Source organism: Eptatretus burgeri, chromosome 21, assembly GCF_056783735.1.
Source record: "Eptatretus burgeri isolate ZD-2024b chromosome 21, Ebu_testis_v1, whole genome shotgun sequence".
Lineage (NCBI taxonomy): Eukaryota > Metazoa > Chordata > Myxini > Myxiniformes > Myxinidae > Eptatretus > Eptatretus burgeri.
Window position 1 is genome coordinate 1659582 of NC_140981.1, and position 18464 is coordinate 1678045.

Below are 18464 nucleotides of genomic sequence, written 5' to 3' on the forward strand. Positions count from 1 at the left end.
CTCAGAGCTGATCCCACCCCGGCAAGATGGAATGTTCCCCTCGTCCAATCGGGGGTGAGATCACCTCAGAGCTGATCCCGCCCCAAAAAGATGGAATGTTCCCCTCGTCCAATCGGGGGTGAAATCACCTCAGAGCTGATCCCACCCCAGCCAGATGGAATGTTCCCCTCATCCAATCGGGTTTGAGATCACCTCAGAGCCGACCCCACCCCAACCAGATGGAATATTGGCCTCGTCCAATGAGGGAAGGACACCGATCGCCCGACGCCCCAGACAAATCCGGAGGCGAGTTACCTCAGAGCGGAGACCTGCACCTGCCCTGGGGGAGGGATAAGAAGGGTGGCGAGCTGTCTCAGCAGCAGTCTGGTCTGGTCTTGTTTGGGGTTCCTTGGTGGTCAGTGGTCGTGCTGGTGCTCGTGGTGGTGGTGGTCGTGGCAGAGGTGTTTCGTGGTGCTCATGTCGTCGATCGTCACTCGTGGCTGGCCGGATCGTTCATGGCTGGTAAAACCGCACGAGGCGGCCAGCTACCCGGCCATGCTCTGAGCCTCAGCTCGCCTTCCATCCCGAGCTGAAGAGCTGAATAAAGACCCACGAGGTCCATTTCTTTTTGGGTGTGTGTGTCTGTCTGTGGCCAGTCTGATAAGTAGAAATCGTTTGAGTGATTGCCATTGCACATTTGCCGACATCTATATTCGTGGTTAAGTCTGCTCTGTGTTTCCCTCCCTCTTACATTGTAAATAAATAACTGTTAAATTTTCCAGTTCGTTGTCCGTGCTTTCTTTCATTGACCCAGTATGGTTCGGGCTTGAGAATTAGGGAGGCCGATTGTGCCGTAAATTGTTATTTGGACCGGCGCGGCTTTGGTAAGTCCCGCTCGGTGACGCCGGATCCGAGTCGGTAACAGCGACTCGGTTTGGAGAAAGCCAGCCGACGGAGTGGTTTCCCCGGTAGCTAGACCGCGCGGCTACTTAGGTAAATTGTAATCAGACAAAAAGACCGCAACCGCGCGGTCGAGATATTGGCATCCACGGTCCATTAAACGACCCGTCGACTTCAGAGTTATCCGGAGCGACGACCTTCAATTCCGGTGTTCGGTGGGAGACGGCCATCCTGCTCCATCTAGCGGTCGTTCCTCGCCCCCGAACCCACAACAATATGTGTGAACTTTTTATTCCTCACGGATAGGCGGTCATACGTGTAAAATTTTACCTCAATCTGTTCAGCCACTTCAGAGAAGTTTTTTGAAGGTTAAAAAACACAAACAATATGGTTGGCGAATCACGTGAATGATGACGTCATCAATTTTTTTTGTCTGTGCCACATTTTATCCCTAAATGGGCCTCAAAAATTTTGATGTAATTTTCTGCACATGCAATTATGACGTCATCACGAAGGCATCTATGACGTCATTTTTTAAAATATCACACTTATTTCCCATTACGAGTACTTGCCGTGTGCCAAGTTTCAATTATTTCCTTGGTATGGTTTCAGAGACAGAGAGGTCCAAAGTTTATCCAACATGGCTGCCACACCACGTGACCTATGACGTCATAATCATCACCAAAACATTCTTCATGAGCAGTCGCACCACAGCAAAAATTTCGTCTCGATTCGACAAGCGGTTGCGGATTAAAAAAAACATAAAAAACACAAAGTACTCGCACAGTGTCGGCACTCAGAGCAAAATTCAAATCCCTGCCACCTCCAGTTGAACGTCGGGCCTGGTCAGCTGGTTCGTGAAAGACTTACACAAGGATGCACAAGGAACTTTGATGCAGAAGGAGGTCGTTCGGCCCATCAAGCCTGTCATACAGCAACACCACATGAACAAGAACGGAACTCGGTGGAGCGCGTACCTCCACCGTCCTGAACAGTTAACGTTTTGTATCCCACTGATAGGTCGGATCTACGGCTGAACCAATCAGTGTCTACCTTCCGGAGACTTGCGTATATAAGCACGCGCCTTCACCTCCTCCTTCACTTGCTGCGATCTTACGCTGAAGAGTGCAACACGAAAAGCTTCGGTCACCATTATGTCGTGCTTGTTTGTATCCATGTTGAATTAAAAAAATTTTTTTAATCCATTTTGAAGTCTGGCTGCAACACAACAAAATATGAAAAAGTCGAGGGGTTTGAATACTTGATGAAGGCATTGTCGGTTTCACCCATAAAACACCACAAAGGGCACATTGGTGTCTATTTTCTTTCTGCCGTGACATCCTCCGGGTGGGTAACTGGAGCTCTCGCTACAGTGCCTCGAGGTGGAGATGGAACACTGTTGTTTGTGTCCTTTGTAACATCCTTAAAAAAAACAGTAAGTTTCCTGTTTGGAATGATTTTCATTTTTGTTTCAATTTTGCAGGCAGATTAAAACGATTACCTTCCTCCTCTCCGTGCAGGTGCGATCGGGACGGATTCATCGCCAAAGTCCTGATAAACTACAGGTTTGTTTTCCGATTAATGTTCAAAATATAACTTTCAACTGAAATTGAGTTGTTCCTCGAACATAAACTGATGTTTGTAGACAGACAGACAGATAAAGTGAACCAATTGTTTTGCCCCACCTTTCGCTTCGAGTGCGTGCGGCAACAACAACAACAAAAAAAATAATAATAATTGAGCTTTACGTATTCCACCAGTAATAGTACCCGTCGCTTCCCTGACGGAGTTCATCAAACGACGGCACGTTGAACTTACAAACATTCTGCTCTATTCACTCTTATCATTTTCCCGGGGTCATCCTCCCTCTGCTTGGAAGTCAGCTGATGTAATCTTCATCAACCATCCTTGCTGCTTACATCTGCATATGGCGTGAGCAAAAAAAATCACCTCCGCTTCGCTGCGAAGCTCATTGTTGTTTGCTTTGGTTTGAACATCCGCTTAAAATGAGTGAAATGAAACATTCTGAGAATTTCGAATTATTCTCACTCAGATTTCATCATCACCGTCATGCATATTGTCAACTTGTTTAAACTCTTTATATGAGATGATTTGTAATGTCAGATACCACCGGCTGGCAGTGTACGATACACATTTACATGGAGATAATTGGGACGTGTCCTCCACCCTGATCCCCCTCTCCGAGACACGCGACCCAGACAGAAACCATACGTGGGGTACCTTTGGGCAAAAATATGGTTGGATTTGGTTCCGGAGTTTTTGAAGCATATATCGACACTAATAAATGTCAATGTGTGTCAGTGTGTGTGTGTGTGTCTCCTCCATTGCACCAAAACCATGAAACCTATCAGCCTGAAACTTTTCATGTATGTTAAGGGAACGCCAAGGGAGTGCAAGAGTGAAACTTGGGTGTTTGGGTGACTTAAACACCCTGTGGAAGATAATTAACGGCCTTATTTAATTATTTTAAAAATAAAAGCAAGCCGGAGCGGGAAAACACCCCCTCCGGCTCACTTTTATATGAATCTATCTCCCGTGGCTCTGTCTCGCGGAGTCTTTTAGTTACCCGCTCCTTTCTAACCCCCCTGAGCAATCCTTTCTGTTTTACCCCTCACCTCGACTATCTTCTCACGCTGCGCACGTGCCGTACTCCGCAATTTGTCGCAGCTTCCCAAGACACGTTCAAATTTCCCGCCAATTTGAGTCCCCATCCTGTCCTTCACGTCGGCCATAAGCCGAGTCAGCACGACCATGATTCCGGGCTGTACCGGGGATGGCAACCTGGTGTCCTGCGGCCTCCGCTGCATTGGGGACACCGGGCTTACGGTCGGGGGTCAAAAGGCCACCGAGCAGCGGTTTCGGTAGTGAATGATGGGAAGGAAACATCATCAGGTTTGAACTGTTGTTTTTCATGATAAATACCGGACTAACTACAAACTCTCGTCCTGGTGCTTCACAGGGCGGGTGTTCGTTCAATCAATGAGCGTACCTTCACCTGCAGGTAAAGGTGAGTCACTCGTCTCATCAGCCAGAAGTTCCTCGGGCAGGTGGAAGATCCCACCGTAGTCCTCGAAATGAGGAGGCCATTGTGTGCCGGTGCAGGGGTCCCACAAAGACAATAAAGGTTCACCTGATTTGGTGTAAACGAGAGTAAAGAGGAATCGAATGATGACGTCATGAGGTATAACAAGGTATCGTCGATGTACAAGTGGGAGGATAACAAGGATGGTGATTCACATTAACAATTAATTACCAAACTTGATGGGGATTTGTACCTGGGGCGGGGGGACGACCGCGCTTCCAACCTCGTGGACCGACCGCGCTTCCTCCATCGGAGCCGCTCGTGGATCCCGGGGTGTTCGCCTCGTGATCTTCACCGAAGAGTCCTCGGGTCATCGTGCACCGTCTGGTACTGAAAAGTACGGTGTGTTGAAGGAAGGTTCGCCGTGCGAAGGACACGTGGTGTTCCGGGAGAAGAGGACCGCTTCATGACCAACCTTGCCGAGTCACGTGATTTTGATGAAGAAGAAGAAGAAGAAGCCGCCTTGCGTTTTTTTTTTTTTCACCACAAAAGATTTGGGCCCCACGTAGTCAAAAGTGTGAAAGCACGTAAATGTGTTAAATTAAAATGTATATAAACGATGCAGTTCGATGAAATTTGAAATCGATACCGTTTTACAGGAAGTGAATGATTGTATGAAGAAGAAGAAGATTTATCGATGAAGAAGAAGAAGAAGAATTAAAAAGAAGAAGAAGAGTGCGTTCCCGCCATTTTGAACTCGGTATGGTGTTCGCCGGCTGTCCACGTCATCGTGGTTTTGTGTGACGATATTCCTTTGATTTCGTCGACATTTTCATGCATGTTTGGTTGAGGAGACGATTAACAACATGTTTTCCTTTTGGTTTGACAGGTTTACCATGAACATGTGTGTAAATATCGCGTTTTATTTAATTCAAGTTTAATTAGGCTTGAGGCCTTCATTTTCTCTCACGTATTTTCTGTCAGGGTTTATGGACAAACATAAATATATATAAATATATATATATAATCTGTGAGTTGTGGATATTTTATTTGTGGCTTGTGTGTTGTTTTGTTGTTTGTGTAGATTTCGGAATTATCGGTAATACCGGAACCACGTGGTACATTTCCCGCCAAATTCTCGACTCGAACCCAATCGCGACGGTGACACCGACAAACTGGACTCAAACCGACATTTGACTGAGGAAAACTTCACTTTTATGAACAAAGTTATTTTTACTTCTCCGAAATATTTTCCCCCATGACGGTTTTATTAATTAATTTGGACTCCAGTTCGAATAAGATCCCCCCTGACCCTCAGGTCGCCCCTTCTCAATACCGTGGAGAATCCGATGTTTCACATCTTCAAAACTGAGCTCAAGTTTCCAGGAAATCGCTTCATTTGCAGAGTGAGGAATTAAAAACCTTTCTGGGATAGACTCCCCAGTACCCCCCACCAATGAGAGAGGGAGGGGAGGGGGGGGGCAGCACCCCCCTTTGTTAGTTGTCGGTTGTTTTGTCCCTTTTCTGTTTCATCCCCACGTTCCCCTTCCTCATCTTGCTGTATTACATTCAGCTTTTGACCCCACGTGTCCTCCCCCTCCCCTCAATCTCACTCTCCCTTCTCCTCTGCTGTTGGTGTTTTCCCCCTTTCCATTTTGTTCCATTCTGATCTGGCTCTTCCATCAGCCTCGATCATCTCCACACTAAAGTAACTGGATTTCTTCTTCCATCCGTTCGTCACGCCGGTTTCACTGTGACGTCATTACGCCGTTACGTCGAGCACGAAGCCAGGCTTCCACGGACGTTCACGTCATCCTGCCTTCCAGCCTCAAGCCGTCCCATCACCTCTCTGATGACGATTGGACACCATAAAACCCAACGGCACTCGGTAGAGCGCAAACCTCCGCCAGGCTGAACAGTTTCGGTTTTGTATCCCACTGATGGGCCGGATCTGGATTCGAATCTTCACCAGAATCTAACCAATTCGTCCTTGTCACACACCCGCCACGTCCACCAAGTTTCGTCCGAATTCGGACAAACAGGGGTGAAAACATCAGGTGTTGCAGGTAAATATAACATCCAGCATAATGACTGTGTAACATATATATAAATATGTATATATATATATATATATATATATATATATATATATATATGTATAATGTATATATTGTTCACATATCACCGAATAACTGTCAGCATCCCTGAACCCTTGTACCACACCAGCTCGTTCTGCGGAGGTGTTGAGAATTCGACAGTTTCAGCCCATTCATCTGCACAGCCGTTTTGCCATGAACCCTTCCAACCATTTCTCTCTGTGGTCTTCAAAAAATACTTATGTGCCTCCTGTGGCACCAGCACGCACGTAAGCTGCCTGTCAATTTGCTTTAATCGGTTGGAGTGGATATAGCATGTTATTCAGCCGTTGTGTCGTAATCCTTTGTTCGTTTCTCCTGCAGTTCTCACAATTTTGGAGGAAATGACCGAGCTGAGAAAATCCATCCATCGGCCTTGAAGAAACATTGTGAGCATCATCGTGACACCCGTTACTTGAAGACAGGTGTTCTTCCTTGTCATACACCCAACCTGTCCACCAAGTTTCGTCCGTATCCGTTCAGAACTTTGTGAGATATTCTGCTCACAGACAAACAAACAGGGATTGAAACATGACGTCCGTCCGCCTTCGGTGGTGGAGGTAAAAATCCTTGGCGATGGAACCTCCTCGAGAAGGAAAAAGAAAATACCACACGAGCTCTTGAGGATGTTTTAGAACCCCTTTCTGGGATTTAGAAAGAATAAGCAGAAGTAGGAGCTTGATGTCGTGGTTCCCACGGTAACGTTTGTTATTTCATTGCCGATGTAGACCTGCTTTCAAATTTTAAGAACACCAGTTTTAAGGCCTAAAAACATTGCTCACTTCCAACGTTGACACGTCACATTGTGATGTATTTGTTTCAGGTCAGCAGAAATTGTTCAATCAACCTCATCCAGAACTGAAGGCCAGTCCACCAAAAAATCATACACGGGCAGCAACTCTGGAACCATGAACACACGAGCGAACAAGGTTCACAACACAGAGACCATGGTCTTGTCCTTCACTGCAGAAAACTCATTTTCCTTTCCCCAAGTGCCAAAGTGCAAGTACATGATGCTCATTCTAAGTTTACTTGGTTCGGATGTTCATTCGGAGTCACGGCTGTTACGGGAGGCTCTGCCACAATGGGTGATGATGGTAATGATCGTTACAGGGTATTTCCGGTGAAAAAGGACTATGCAACATCACGTTGGCCACGCTGCTCGGCCAGAGCTACGACTACCAATACCACAATTCAGAATTTTTAAATTTCTCTCAATTTTTCAACAAATCAGTGCTGGAGATCGTCAGAAAACTTAGGGAATTAGGGAACAAGCATGAAATTCGGGAATGCGAAGATGTAAAGAGTTAGGTTGGTCGAAGGCAAAGCTCAAGTGTTGTTCGGTTTTCCTCATTCAAATGAAAACAAAGCTCAAGTGATCAAAAAATAATTATTATTCCATGCAATCGGTTATAGCAATCTCAGTTTAATTTTTCTTCATCCTCTGCAGACTATCAAATGGCCGTTGAACACCGGCGTGATGAAAGGAAGAAGGAGTTGGGTCATCCACAAGTACAACAACAAAAGGTTATTCGTTCATATAAAGGAGCGTCAATGTTTTAAACAAATGAATCACGTCCAGGTGCACATTATCTTATATGTTTTCATTTTCAAGGAACAAAAAACTTTACTTTACGATGGGTTTTAACCGATATATGTGGGGAGCCCCTTTATATCAACTTCTCCAGAGCATTACTTGGTTCATCCGAAAACCACAAGTGCAGTACAGCACGAACACGAGAATTTTTTCAATGTGTCTTCCTTTCTCTTTTCTGAAATTTTCTACAAGCCATGGAATAATCCCTTCTTTTCTATTGTCTGCCATTTTCTACAAGCCATGGAATAATCCCTTCTTTTCTATTGTCTGCCATTTTCTACAAGCTACACAATAATCCCTTCTTTGCTGTTGTCTGCCATTTTCTACAAGCCATGGAATAATCCCTTCTTTTCTATTGTCTGCCATTTTCTACAAGCCATGGAATAATCCCTTCTTTTCTATTGTCTGCCATTTTCTACAAGCCATGGAATAATCCCTTCTTTTCTATTGTTTGGCATTTTCTACAAGCTATACAATAATCCCTTCTTTTCTGTTGTCTGCCATTTTCTACAAGCCATGGAATAATCCCTTCTTTTCTATTGTTTGCCATTTTCTACAAGCTTTACAATAATCCCTTCTTTTCTATTGTCTGCCATTTTCTACAAGCCATGGAATAATCCCTTCTTTTCTATTGTCTGCCATTTTCTACAAGCTACACAATAATCCCTTCTTTTCTATTGTCTGCCATTTTCTACAAGCCATGGAATAATCCCTTCTTTTCTATTGTCTGCCATTTTCTACAAGCCATGGAATAATCCGTTCTTTTCTATTGTTTGCCATTGTCTACAAGCTTTTCAATAAGCCCTTCTTTTCTATTGTTTGCCATTTTCTACAAGCCATGGAATAATCCCTTCTTTTCTATTGTTTGCCATCTTCTACAAGCTTTGCAATAATCCCTTCTTTTCTCTTGTTTGCCATTTTCTACAAGCGATACAATAATCCCTTCTTTTCTCTTGTTTGCCATTTTCTACAAGCGATACAATAATCCCTTCTTTTCTATTGTCTGCCATTTTCTACAAGCCATGGAATAATCCCTTCTTTTCTATTGTTTGCCATTTTCTACAAGCTTTACAATAATCCCTTCTTTTCTATTGTCTGCCATTTTCTACAAGCCATGGAATAATCCCTTCTTTTCTATTGTTTGCCATTTTCTACAAGCTTTACAATAATCCCTTCTTTTCTATTGTCTGCCATTTTCTACAAGCCATGGAATAATCCCTTCTTTTCTATTGTTTGCCATTTTCTACAAGCTATACAATAATCCCTTCTTTTCTATTGTCTGCCATTTTCTACAAGCCATGGAATAATCCCTTCTTTTCTATTGTCTGCCATTTTCTACAAGCTACACAATAATCCCTTCTTTGCTGTTGTCTGCCATTTTCTACAAGCCATGGAATAATCCCTTCTTTTCTATTGTCTGCCATTTTCTACAAGCCATGGAATAATCCCTTCTTTTCTATTGTTTGCCATTTTCTACAAGCTATACAATAATCCCTTCTTTGCTGTTGTCTGCCATTTTCTACAAGCCATGGAATAATCCCTTCTTTTCTATTGTTTGCCATTTTCTACAAGCTTTACAATAATCCCTTCTTTTCTATTGTCTGCCATTTTCTACAAGCCATGGAATAATCCCTTCTTTTCTATTGTTTGGCATTTTCTACAAGCTATACAATAATCCCTTCTTTTCTGTTGTCTGCCATTTTCTACAAGCCATGGAATAATCCCTTCTTATCTATTGTTTGCCATTGTCTACAAGCTTTTCAATAAGCCCTTCTTTTCTATTGTCTGCAATTTTCTACAAGCCATGGAATAATCCCTTATTTTCTATTGTTTGCCATTGTCTACAAGCTTTTCAATAAGCCCTTCTTTTCTATTGTCTGCAATTTTCTACAAGCCATGGAATAATCCCTTCTTTTCTATTGTCTGCCATTTTCTACAAGCTACACAATAATCCCTTCTTTGCTGTTGTCTGCCATTTTCTACAAGCCATGGAATAATCCCTTCTTTTCTATTGTCTGCCATTTTCTACAAGCTACATTTTTCTACATTTTCTGTGTGCCATTTCTAATCCCTTCTTTTCTATTGTTTGCCATGTTCAACAAGCTATACAATAATCCCTTCTTTTGCATTGTCTGCCATTTTCTACAAGCTCTACAATAATCCCTTCTTTTCTATTGTTCGCCATTTTCCACAAGCGACACAATAATCCATTCTTGTCTTTTGTCTGCCATTTTCTACAAGCCATGGAATAATCCCTTCTTTTCTATTGTCTGCCATTTTCTACAAGCTACACAATAATCCCTTCTTTTCTATTGTCTGCCATTTTCTACAAGCTACACAATAATCCCTTCTTTTCTCTTGTCTGCCATTTTCTACAAGCCATGGAATAATCCCTTCTTTTGTATTGTTTGCCATTGTCTACAAGGTTTTCAATAAGCCCTTCTTTTCTATTGTCTGCCATTTTCTACAAGCCATGGAATAATCCCTTCTTTTCTATTGTTTGCCATTGTCTACAAGGTTTTCAATAAGCCCTTCTTTTCTATTGTTCGCCATTTTCTACAAGCTACATTTTTCTACATTTTCTGTGTGCCATTTCTAATCCCTTCTTTTCTATTGTTTGCCATGTTCAACAAGCTATACAATAATCCCTTCTTTTGCATTGTCTGCCATTTTCTACAAGCTCTACAATAATCCCTTCTTTTCTATTGTCTGCCATTTTCTACAAGCCATACAATAATCCCTTCTTTTCTATTGTCTGCCATTTTCTACAGGCTATACAATAATCCCTTTTTTTATATTGTTTGCCATTTTCTATGAGCCATGGAATCATCCCTTCTTTTCTCTTGTTTGCTATTTTCTACCAGCTACACAATAATCCCTTCTTTTCTATTGTCTGCCATTTTCCACAAGCCATACAATAATCCCTTCTTTTCTATTGTCTGCCATTTTTTATAAGCCATGGAATAATCCCTTCTTTTCTATTGTCTGCCATTTTCTACAAGCTATACAATAATCCCTTCTTTTCTGTTGTCTGCCATTTTCTACAAGCCATGGAATAATCCCTTATTTTCTATTGTCTGCATTTTCGAACAGACCATACAATAATCCCTTCTTTTCCATTGTTTGCCATTTTCTACAAGCTTTACAATAAGCGCTTCTTTTCTATTGTTTGCCATTTTCCACAAGCTCTACAATAATCCCTTCTTTTCTATTGTTTGCCATTTTCTACAAGCTACATTTTCTACATTTTCTGTCTTCCATTTCCAATCCCTTCTTTTTTATTGTTGCCATTTTCTGCAAGCAATACAATAATCCCTCCTTTTCCATTGTCTGCCATTTTCTACAAGCCATGGAATAATCCCTTCTTTTCGATTGTCTGCCATTTCTACAAGCCATACAATAATCCCTTCTTTCCCATTGTCTGCCATTTTCTACAAGCTATACGATAATCCATTCTTTTCCATTGTCTGCCGTTTTCTACAAGCCATGGAATAATCCCTTCTTTTCTATTGTTTGCCATTTTCCACAAGCTGCACAATAATCCCTTATTTTCCATTGTTTGCCATTTTCTACAAGCTGTACAATAACCCCTTCTTTTCTATTGTTTGCCTTATGGCACAGACCATTTAAAGGGGCCATGTCTATGTTGCTGGTATTTTCCCCGAGAATGTATCGGTTTCTCGGCATCACATCTGGTATTCTGTTTCAGGCCGTTTTCTTCCACAATTAGAGCCCCTGAAAAACTGATATTTATAACGGTGTCCCTGATGATGCAACTACGGGTAACATTGAAGTCTCTGCAAGTGTCCCTCGATTCATATTCAAAACTTCACGAACTTTCATCCAACAGTTCATAAGTTATGAACCCTTGCGTTTGACTACTTAACGACTGGAGTTAAACTTTTTCTCCGTGTAATTTTATGGGGTTCACCCCCATGAACAAAAACTCGCAAAAATGCAAACAACTATGGCATTTACATGGAATTTGTTTTGAAAGGCATTAATTCGACGTCTTGTCTGATGTATATTCCAAGTGTCAGTTCGTTTCAATGTATAACCTTTCAGATATGAGCGCCAACACATTTCGAACGGACAGACAGACTGACAGACACCAACGTTGATTTCGAGTTTTCGTTAAAAAAAAAACTCAAGAATGCGGAAATGGACGTTGCTGAAACATGGAACATGTCATCTCGACTTACAAAGGATTTATTTCTGAAAATTTCAGCCAATTTCGTAAGCTGGAAGCCGACAAACGAATTCTCAGTCCCCATGTTAAAGTTGCATCCAGAGAAACCGTCCCACGTAAAGGGAGGGACGGTTTACACCTCCCTTGATAATATTGTTACGGCTGTGGAAACTGACAGAACACCATCAAGGTCCCGAGATCAGTTTGGCCGATAAGTCCGTGTTCAGATAGATTTCCCCACCGTTGTTTAAAGGGAACTATTCATGTTAACCGGGCTGTGATCTTTGAGTTAGCCGTTATTCTTTACTATCGTTATTTTGGACCAACCACGTCCACCACCAACATTTTTCTCAACAACGGCTTCACAACAACTACCACCACCACCAACATCGCTCTCAACAACCGCTTCAGACCAACCGCCTTCCACCACCACAACCACACCTGCCTCTCACCAAACCACGCCATCCTCTCCACTTCGCCAGCAACCGTCAACATCTCCACACCACAAACATCGCCTCACCTTCGTCTCCGAAACGACGCCATCTTTGCGCCAGCCGCGGCAAGTCCGCATCGAGCGGCGTCGCTGCAGGCCGACGCGGAACGTTTGCTCGTCGGATCAAGCTTGGTGATCTCGCGCACGTCCACTTTCCGCGCAGAGGTCAGAGGCGATCGGATCGAGAGGCTTGGTGATCTCGCGCACGTCCGCTTTCCGCGCAGAGGTCAGAGGTCGAGGATCGGAGGCCAAACCGCGTCTCACCAGCCCTATAAAAGGACGAGCAGAGCGCCAAGCTCGCGTTGGAGTTGGGTCGCGTCGTGTCGAGTTGATCGCTCGGTCTGAGTCAGTCTGGAGAGGCCGGGGAGTCGGGAGGAAGCCAGAAGCCAAGGAGCTGCGTGGAAGTCCGGGCGTCGCGAAGGAGACGCGAGCTGGAGGCGCAGCCTTGCCTGCTGTGTCGCGCAAACCGCGCGTTCGTGTGGAGAGAGCCGGAGAGAGGTCGCCTGCCACACGGAAGGCCCGAGCTCGACCGCGGCTACGCCAGCTGCTGTGGGGAAGGAGCATCGCGGGTCGCCCAAGCGCGTTCGTGTGCAGAGAGCCGGAGAGAGCTCGCCTGCCACACGGAAGGCCCGAGCTCGACCGCGGCTACGCAAGCTGCTGTGGGGACGGGACGTCGCAGGTCGCCCAAGCCAGACACCACGAGGGTGCAGGTAACCTGCAACGGTCTCGTGGGACTCGTTCGGTCTGCCAAGTCCCACGCCATAAAGACCCAAGAGGTCCAGTTGACCCCATTGCTTTTGATGGGGTCTTTTTCCTGCTTTTCTTTCGAATGAATGTTGTGGCGCCGAGTCCCATAAGTAAAACTGTGTAAGTGACTGTCCATTAATAATTGCTTATAGACGGTTGTAGCGCTTTGTCCTGCCCACGTGCCGTGCCGCATTCATTGCTTGTTCTGTGTACGTGCATGTTGGTGTTTTTGAATGACTGCATGATTGTTCCTGCATCCGTAGAGTAAATAAATGTGCTGGTTTAAATGTAAACCTGTTCGTTGCGTCCATGCCCCCATTGAAATGCCATCTTGCATTGCGGAATGTTAGTCGGGTTTTTAAATACCCGTTAAATAGAATCGGATCCGGCGAGGTCGGGCGATAATACCCGCTCGGTTATCTCAGAACGGAACGGACCGCTTGAGCGGTTCGTGTCCAAGCCGACCTGCGTCGGGGTGCGGTCCCTCGGTAGGTTACCTGCGCGAGTACTTTGGTATATCGAGATTCGGCGATTGACCCTATTTCGCGCGGGAGGAATGCGGACTGGGCCGTGGTGGGGTTGAGAACCCACCCGTGATAGGGTTCTGGCGTGGTTCCAGAAAGTCACCACTGGATTGTCCGTTCGGTGGGCGAAGCGACCGCTATTGGTCAGACGCAGTCGTTCGCACGGCGGGCGGGAATTCTCTCACAATATTCATTCACAGTATGTGGTGTCCATGTTAAATTGACGAACCCACGCACCACTCCAACTCGTGCTGTGAAGGTGTTGAGTGCTGTTAAAGTGTGATGTTGATCTGGAATTTGACAAACTCTCCCATTTTGCCCCAAACGACACAGGTGTTTCCCATGAAGCCTGCCATCGATGATTCCCTGTGGTATTCAACAAATACCCCTTTCGTGCCTCGTTGGGTACCATCGCCGACGTGAGCTGCCTTTCATCACATTCTACATTTCAGTTTGTTTTGAGGTTTTTATAAAACATCGACAAAAATAAATACTTCGAAATACAACCGAGTGAATAAGTTCCCAACACAAGTTGTTTCCTTCTGTTCTGTCCTTCCTTCTCTCATTTCTTTCTTTCACTTTCTCATCTTTTCTTATCAATGAAGGATTGGGACAAGTCGCCCATAAGAGGTTCCGGTGACACAGGAGAACCTTGAGCTGGATTACAGAGAGCTGTGGTTCGCAGGAAGTGGAGAGGGTTGGGAAAAGTAGTTTCATCGTCTGGTACAGAAGGACACACTCCAGCGTGGGATACTGCGGTGGTTTGAGTGTAACAATACCCTCGAACACGGACAAGAGCGGTGCTCTACAGTCCTGTCTGTCCCACAGCTCCACGACATCGTTATTACCTCGATGTGTTTGGTGTGCTTTGTCTGCGTAACCTGACAAAGGAAGCACTTTGGCTCTCCCATTGCGAAATTCTGAACAAACCCCCATAAAATGTGACCTCCTGATACATCATAGCAGACAGGATGGCAGAGAGGGAACAAAAGATAGATAGAAGTTGGACAGGAGACATCATGGCAGACAGGTTTAAATATGCATCGCTAAGAACGATTTGTGGTTAAGGATAGGTTTGTGAAAAGAAAGAAAAGAAAAGATTTCTGACGTCATCACACACAAATCCTACGCCAGTCAACCTGGGTTTTCCTCACTGGGTGAACCATAATCTTCCACGTCAGATTTGTGATTTGAGTTCTGTGTACATTATTTATTTAAGTGTTCCCAGTATTAAGCCAGAAAACCCTCGTATTCGGAACAGGCCTCTCTCCATAGTCCGGCGAAGCGATGTTTTATAACTTCCATGTTGGATTATCTTCACGTTTTCCTTTTTTTACAGGAACAAGGCACAGCTTCATGACAGCACAACCCGTCTGCTTCAACACGTGACTGCCATTACGCTTGACAGAAATATGAAACAACCAACTTCTTTGTCAAGGTGTTTTTTTATTTTTTTTGTTTCTCTTGCTTTTTTTTGTGCGAGAACACCCACTCCCGTAGGGAGCGGCAGGAAAGGTCATGTTATTGTCCTCTCTGGGGTATATAGATTGCAGTAGATCTCGGCTCGGCTCCGTCGGTCTGTGGGATATGAGGTAAGCAAGAAGGTCGGATTTTCTCCCTTTCAGTTTATCGTTAAACAGCAGTAACGACTGTTTAAAAAGGTAAACATACCTGTTTGTGGTTTATAGTGTTTTTTTTTTTTTGTTACTTCCGGTAGGCTTCCCATGATACGCCACGATAAGCTATTCATACACATTGACATGGCGCTTGTCGAAGGAGGGAAAACCCCTTGGAGAGAGGGGCTATTGTTAGTGTTAATATTGTTTTGTAATAACATTAAAATTATACTATTACCATTAGTGTCGTTATCACCTCCGCGCACGCAAAGCGAAAAGTGTGGTTCAACAATTGGTTCACGTCCGTCCGTCCATCAATCTTATGAGTTTGTGATTGAGGAACAACTTTATTCAAATCGAATGTTCTATTTTGAACACAAACGTGAAGAGAAGGATAAGTTTGCCGTTTAGCTCAACTTTGGTTCTGAATCCGTCCCAATCGCACGGCCACGGAGAGGAGTGAGATGCTTCAGTTACCCTGTCTGTGCCTGGCGGTCAAACAGGAAACTTACTGTTTATAAGGACGTCATAGAGGGCACAAAGAACTAATGTAACGTGCTAGTGAAGAACTAACGAGCGGAGTCGGCTGTGCTGCCATTTGAAGAGACGGAGGGTGAACATGATGCAGAGACACACTTAACAAGGCACCACCAGGTTATGGTCGAAAAAGAAGGTTTTTTGGGGCATTTTGAATATTTTTTGCCAATTCGCTGTGTTCCGTAATCTCAACTATAACCACAATGAAACTCGTTGAGGACACAGAGCCCAGTCCGTAGCTCCAGCAGATAAGGTTTCATGACTCTGGCATGAAAGTAGGCAAGTTCGTGCAGAGAATAGACAGGGTTCTTGTGACTGTCTCTACTCACCCACCCAGTCTTGCCTCAACTTAAACCAATGAACCTGCTGGAGGACCCTGACTTCGCTTTCACTTGATATTTCACTTTGTATTTAACGTGATGACCTTCCATTGATAACCCAACCGATAAAACTGGGACTTGGCTTGATGTGACGGGACAGACGGAGTTCAATTTTTGGATTAAATGAACGTTCTTCGGTTGTTGTGCTGAAACTTCTCTCTTTTTGTCTCTTTTTTTTTCCTCACGCAGTTCTTCCTTTTATGGAAACAATTACCCAGGAAAGAAAAAGCCTCCGCCTGAGCCGTTGCAAGATAGTAAGGATTCACACCCCTGACTTGGTGATTCCGGGTCAGGCCTTCCCTTTGTGAGAATGAGAACATCCAAGCATTCATGAAAATGTTCCTGCTCGCGGTCGTTCGGGAAATTTCGACACGTCACACAGTTTGAGCACGTCAGAGAGCGTGACGTGCACAATCCAGTTGTTCAAATCCATTTTATGCAGTTGTTGAAGTCCATTTTGGAAAAATGTTAATAAAAACAAATTCGTTTTGCGAGTCCATTTTGTGTGAATTCATCCGTCGGGACCGTACTCTGTTGTAGAGCATTGATGATGCCGAAGCAGTCTCCTTGGATATCGAGGACAATCTTGGACGGGTCGCCACTCCGACACAGGATAGCAGCAAGCTGGCACTCATTTTACCGACCTCAGAAGGATGACAGGCAGAGTCAATCCCACCTGGTATTAATTCAACAGCCGAGGGGGATTTGACCTCAGGACCCGAGGATCCCAAGTCCACCACTCCAACCATGAAGCCAACTCCAGGCATAATTCATTTATGCTTTGTGACAAGATCATTGTTTTTGTGATTTATTTTGTAAATGGATTGCCATGCCGTGGTAGGACATATGAAGCTGCTCCATACACCTTAACATGGCGCACGTTTAAAACATTGGACTTCTTCCGGGTTCTTTGTAATTAGTTAGCCTAATCAACTCAGGAGATCATGGCGATCAATTTGATGTCACATTCGAATGGAACTACACAAAAACATCGCACCCCTACCCCCAACTCTCCACACACACAGAAGATAGAAGAAGAACATGTGCTGTATATAATCCATCCATCAGGACCATTCTCTATGCAGAGCGTTGGTGCTGCCTAAGCAGTCTCCTTGGCTATTGGGCACAATCCTGGACAGGTCGCCACTCCGACACAGGAGAGCAGCAAGCTGGCACTCATTTTGGTAAACTCAGAAGGATGAGAGGCGGAGTCAACCCCATGTGGTATTAATTCAACAGGAGAGTGGTATTTGAACTCAGGATCCCAAGCCCACCACTCCAACCATGAAGCCAACATTAGGAATATGTATAAATGAAAGGTATATATATAAATAAATAAAAATGTACAAACCACTGAAAGCTGCTCTCATGGTCGCTTGGCACCCCAAAAGGGCCTTTTTTATTGAAAAAAAAATAATTTGATCTTCTTTTCTTTTATTTAATCACAAATATTCTCAAGTCACAGTTTTACATCACAGCACTTCTGTACATCCCACATTCCTTGTGGTGTCCACACCATGCTGTGCCTGCTTTATAGCCAAGCACAGCTTGTCCGGGTGGCCAAGTCTTGATGCTGCCACATGGAGCTGGCCAAGTGTTAAGACTGAATCTTCCAACCACACACCCAAATTCTTGAGTGTCTGTCGCTGGGCTTTGTTGATTGTCATTGCAGAAAGCCACCCGAATAGGGAACTACCGGCGTCGCCATGAAAACGCGTAGTCGCCTTCACTTGGTGCCAGTACAATGCGTGGGACAGACACAATACGACCAGAATTGTCAGCACCTGTGAGTTCCGCTTCCAGTTGGCGTCCATGATGAACGGCACGAAGCAGGAGCCTTGCGCCATGACACAGGCCTTCATGAGGTTTGAGATTTCTCAGCAGTATCAGTGTCATGGCCTGGCTTAAGGTGGAGGAAGTGTGGTGGCAGAAAACACAGCAGTGTAACAAAAAGCTCCCTGATCTGGGGGCACCGGTACATTGATGCTGCATCCTGCAGGGCCAGCCCCCACTCTCCATCATCTTGTAATAATCCAAGCTGGTGACATGTCTCTTGGGAGCTCTCATCGGTGTGACCATTTATTGTGCGCATGTCAAAAACTCATCCCCAGACACTGGGTGCACAGAGACAACTGTGCTGGGACCTTGTGTGGTTACGATTTGGACAGGATCAGGCTCCGAATGCATATTTTCACATCAAATTTTCAAACTTTTCCGGTGGTCATACCCCTGGACCCCCCACCCCCCCCATTAAGGAGTCCTTGACTTCAGTGTTTTACTTTCTTTGTGAAAATTCTGCAGTTTCACCCACATGTTGAGTTCTT

General features: G+C 44.5%; 2 protein-coding genes across 5 annotated transcripts in view; one reads left to right on the top strand and one right to left on the bottom strand.

The window, feature by feature from the left end:
• Positions 1-18464, bottom strand: part of LOC147008146 (uncharacterized) — a 90754-nt gene that overhangs the window by 7336 nt on the left and 64954 nt on the right. The window contains 2 exon segments of the mRNA XM_085865641.1: positions 3890-4030; positions 4176-4384. Coding sequence (XP_085721767.1) covers positions 3890-4030; positions 4176-4384 — 350 coding nt within the window.
• On the top strand, positions 4499-16634 carry LOC147008147 (uncharacterized). Of its 4 annotated transcripts, none has more exons than XM_085865514.1 (8): positions 4499-4682; positions 5609-5988; positions 6149-6287; positions 6382-6482; positions 7508-7584; positions 13941-14026; positions 14947-15045; positions 16330-16634. In XM_085865514.1, exons 3-8 carry the CDS (start codon positions 6214-6216, stop codon positions 16412-16414), a joined length of 522 nt encoding a protein of 173 aa, XP_085721640.1. In that variant the 5' UTR covers positions 4499-4682; positions 5609-5988; positions 6149-6213; the 3' UTR covers positions 16415-16634. The 4 variants fall into 4 exon arrangements, with proteins under 4 accessions (XP_085721640.1, XP_085721641.1, XP_085721639.1 ...); XM_085865513.1 differs by lacking the exon at positions 4499-4682 and adding an exon at positions 4689-5328; XM_085865515.1 differs by lacking the exon at positions 5609-5988.

Coding starts and splice junctions, on each gene's coding strand:
- LOC147008147 (XM_085865514.1), top strand. CDS start 6,214: ATGAACCCTTCCAACCATTTCTCTCTGTGGTCTTCAAAAAATACTTAT. Junction 6,288..6,381: donor CCTGTGGCACCAGCACGCAC/GTAAGCTGCCTG, acceptor TTTCTCCTGCAG/TTCTCACAATTTTGGAGGAA. Junction 14,027..14,946: donor CGTTGGGTACCATCGCCGAC/GTGAGCTGCCTT, acceptor CTTTTTTTACAG/GAACAAGGCACAGCTTCATG.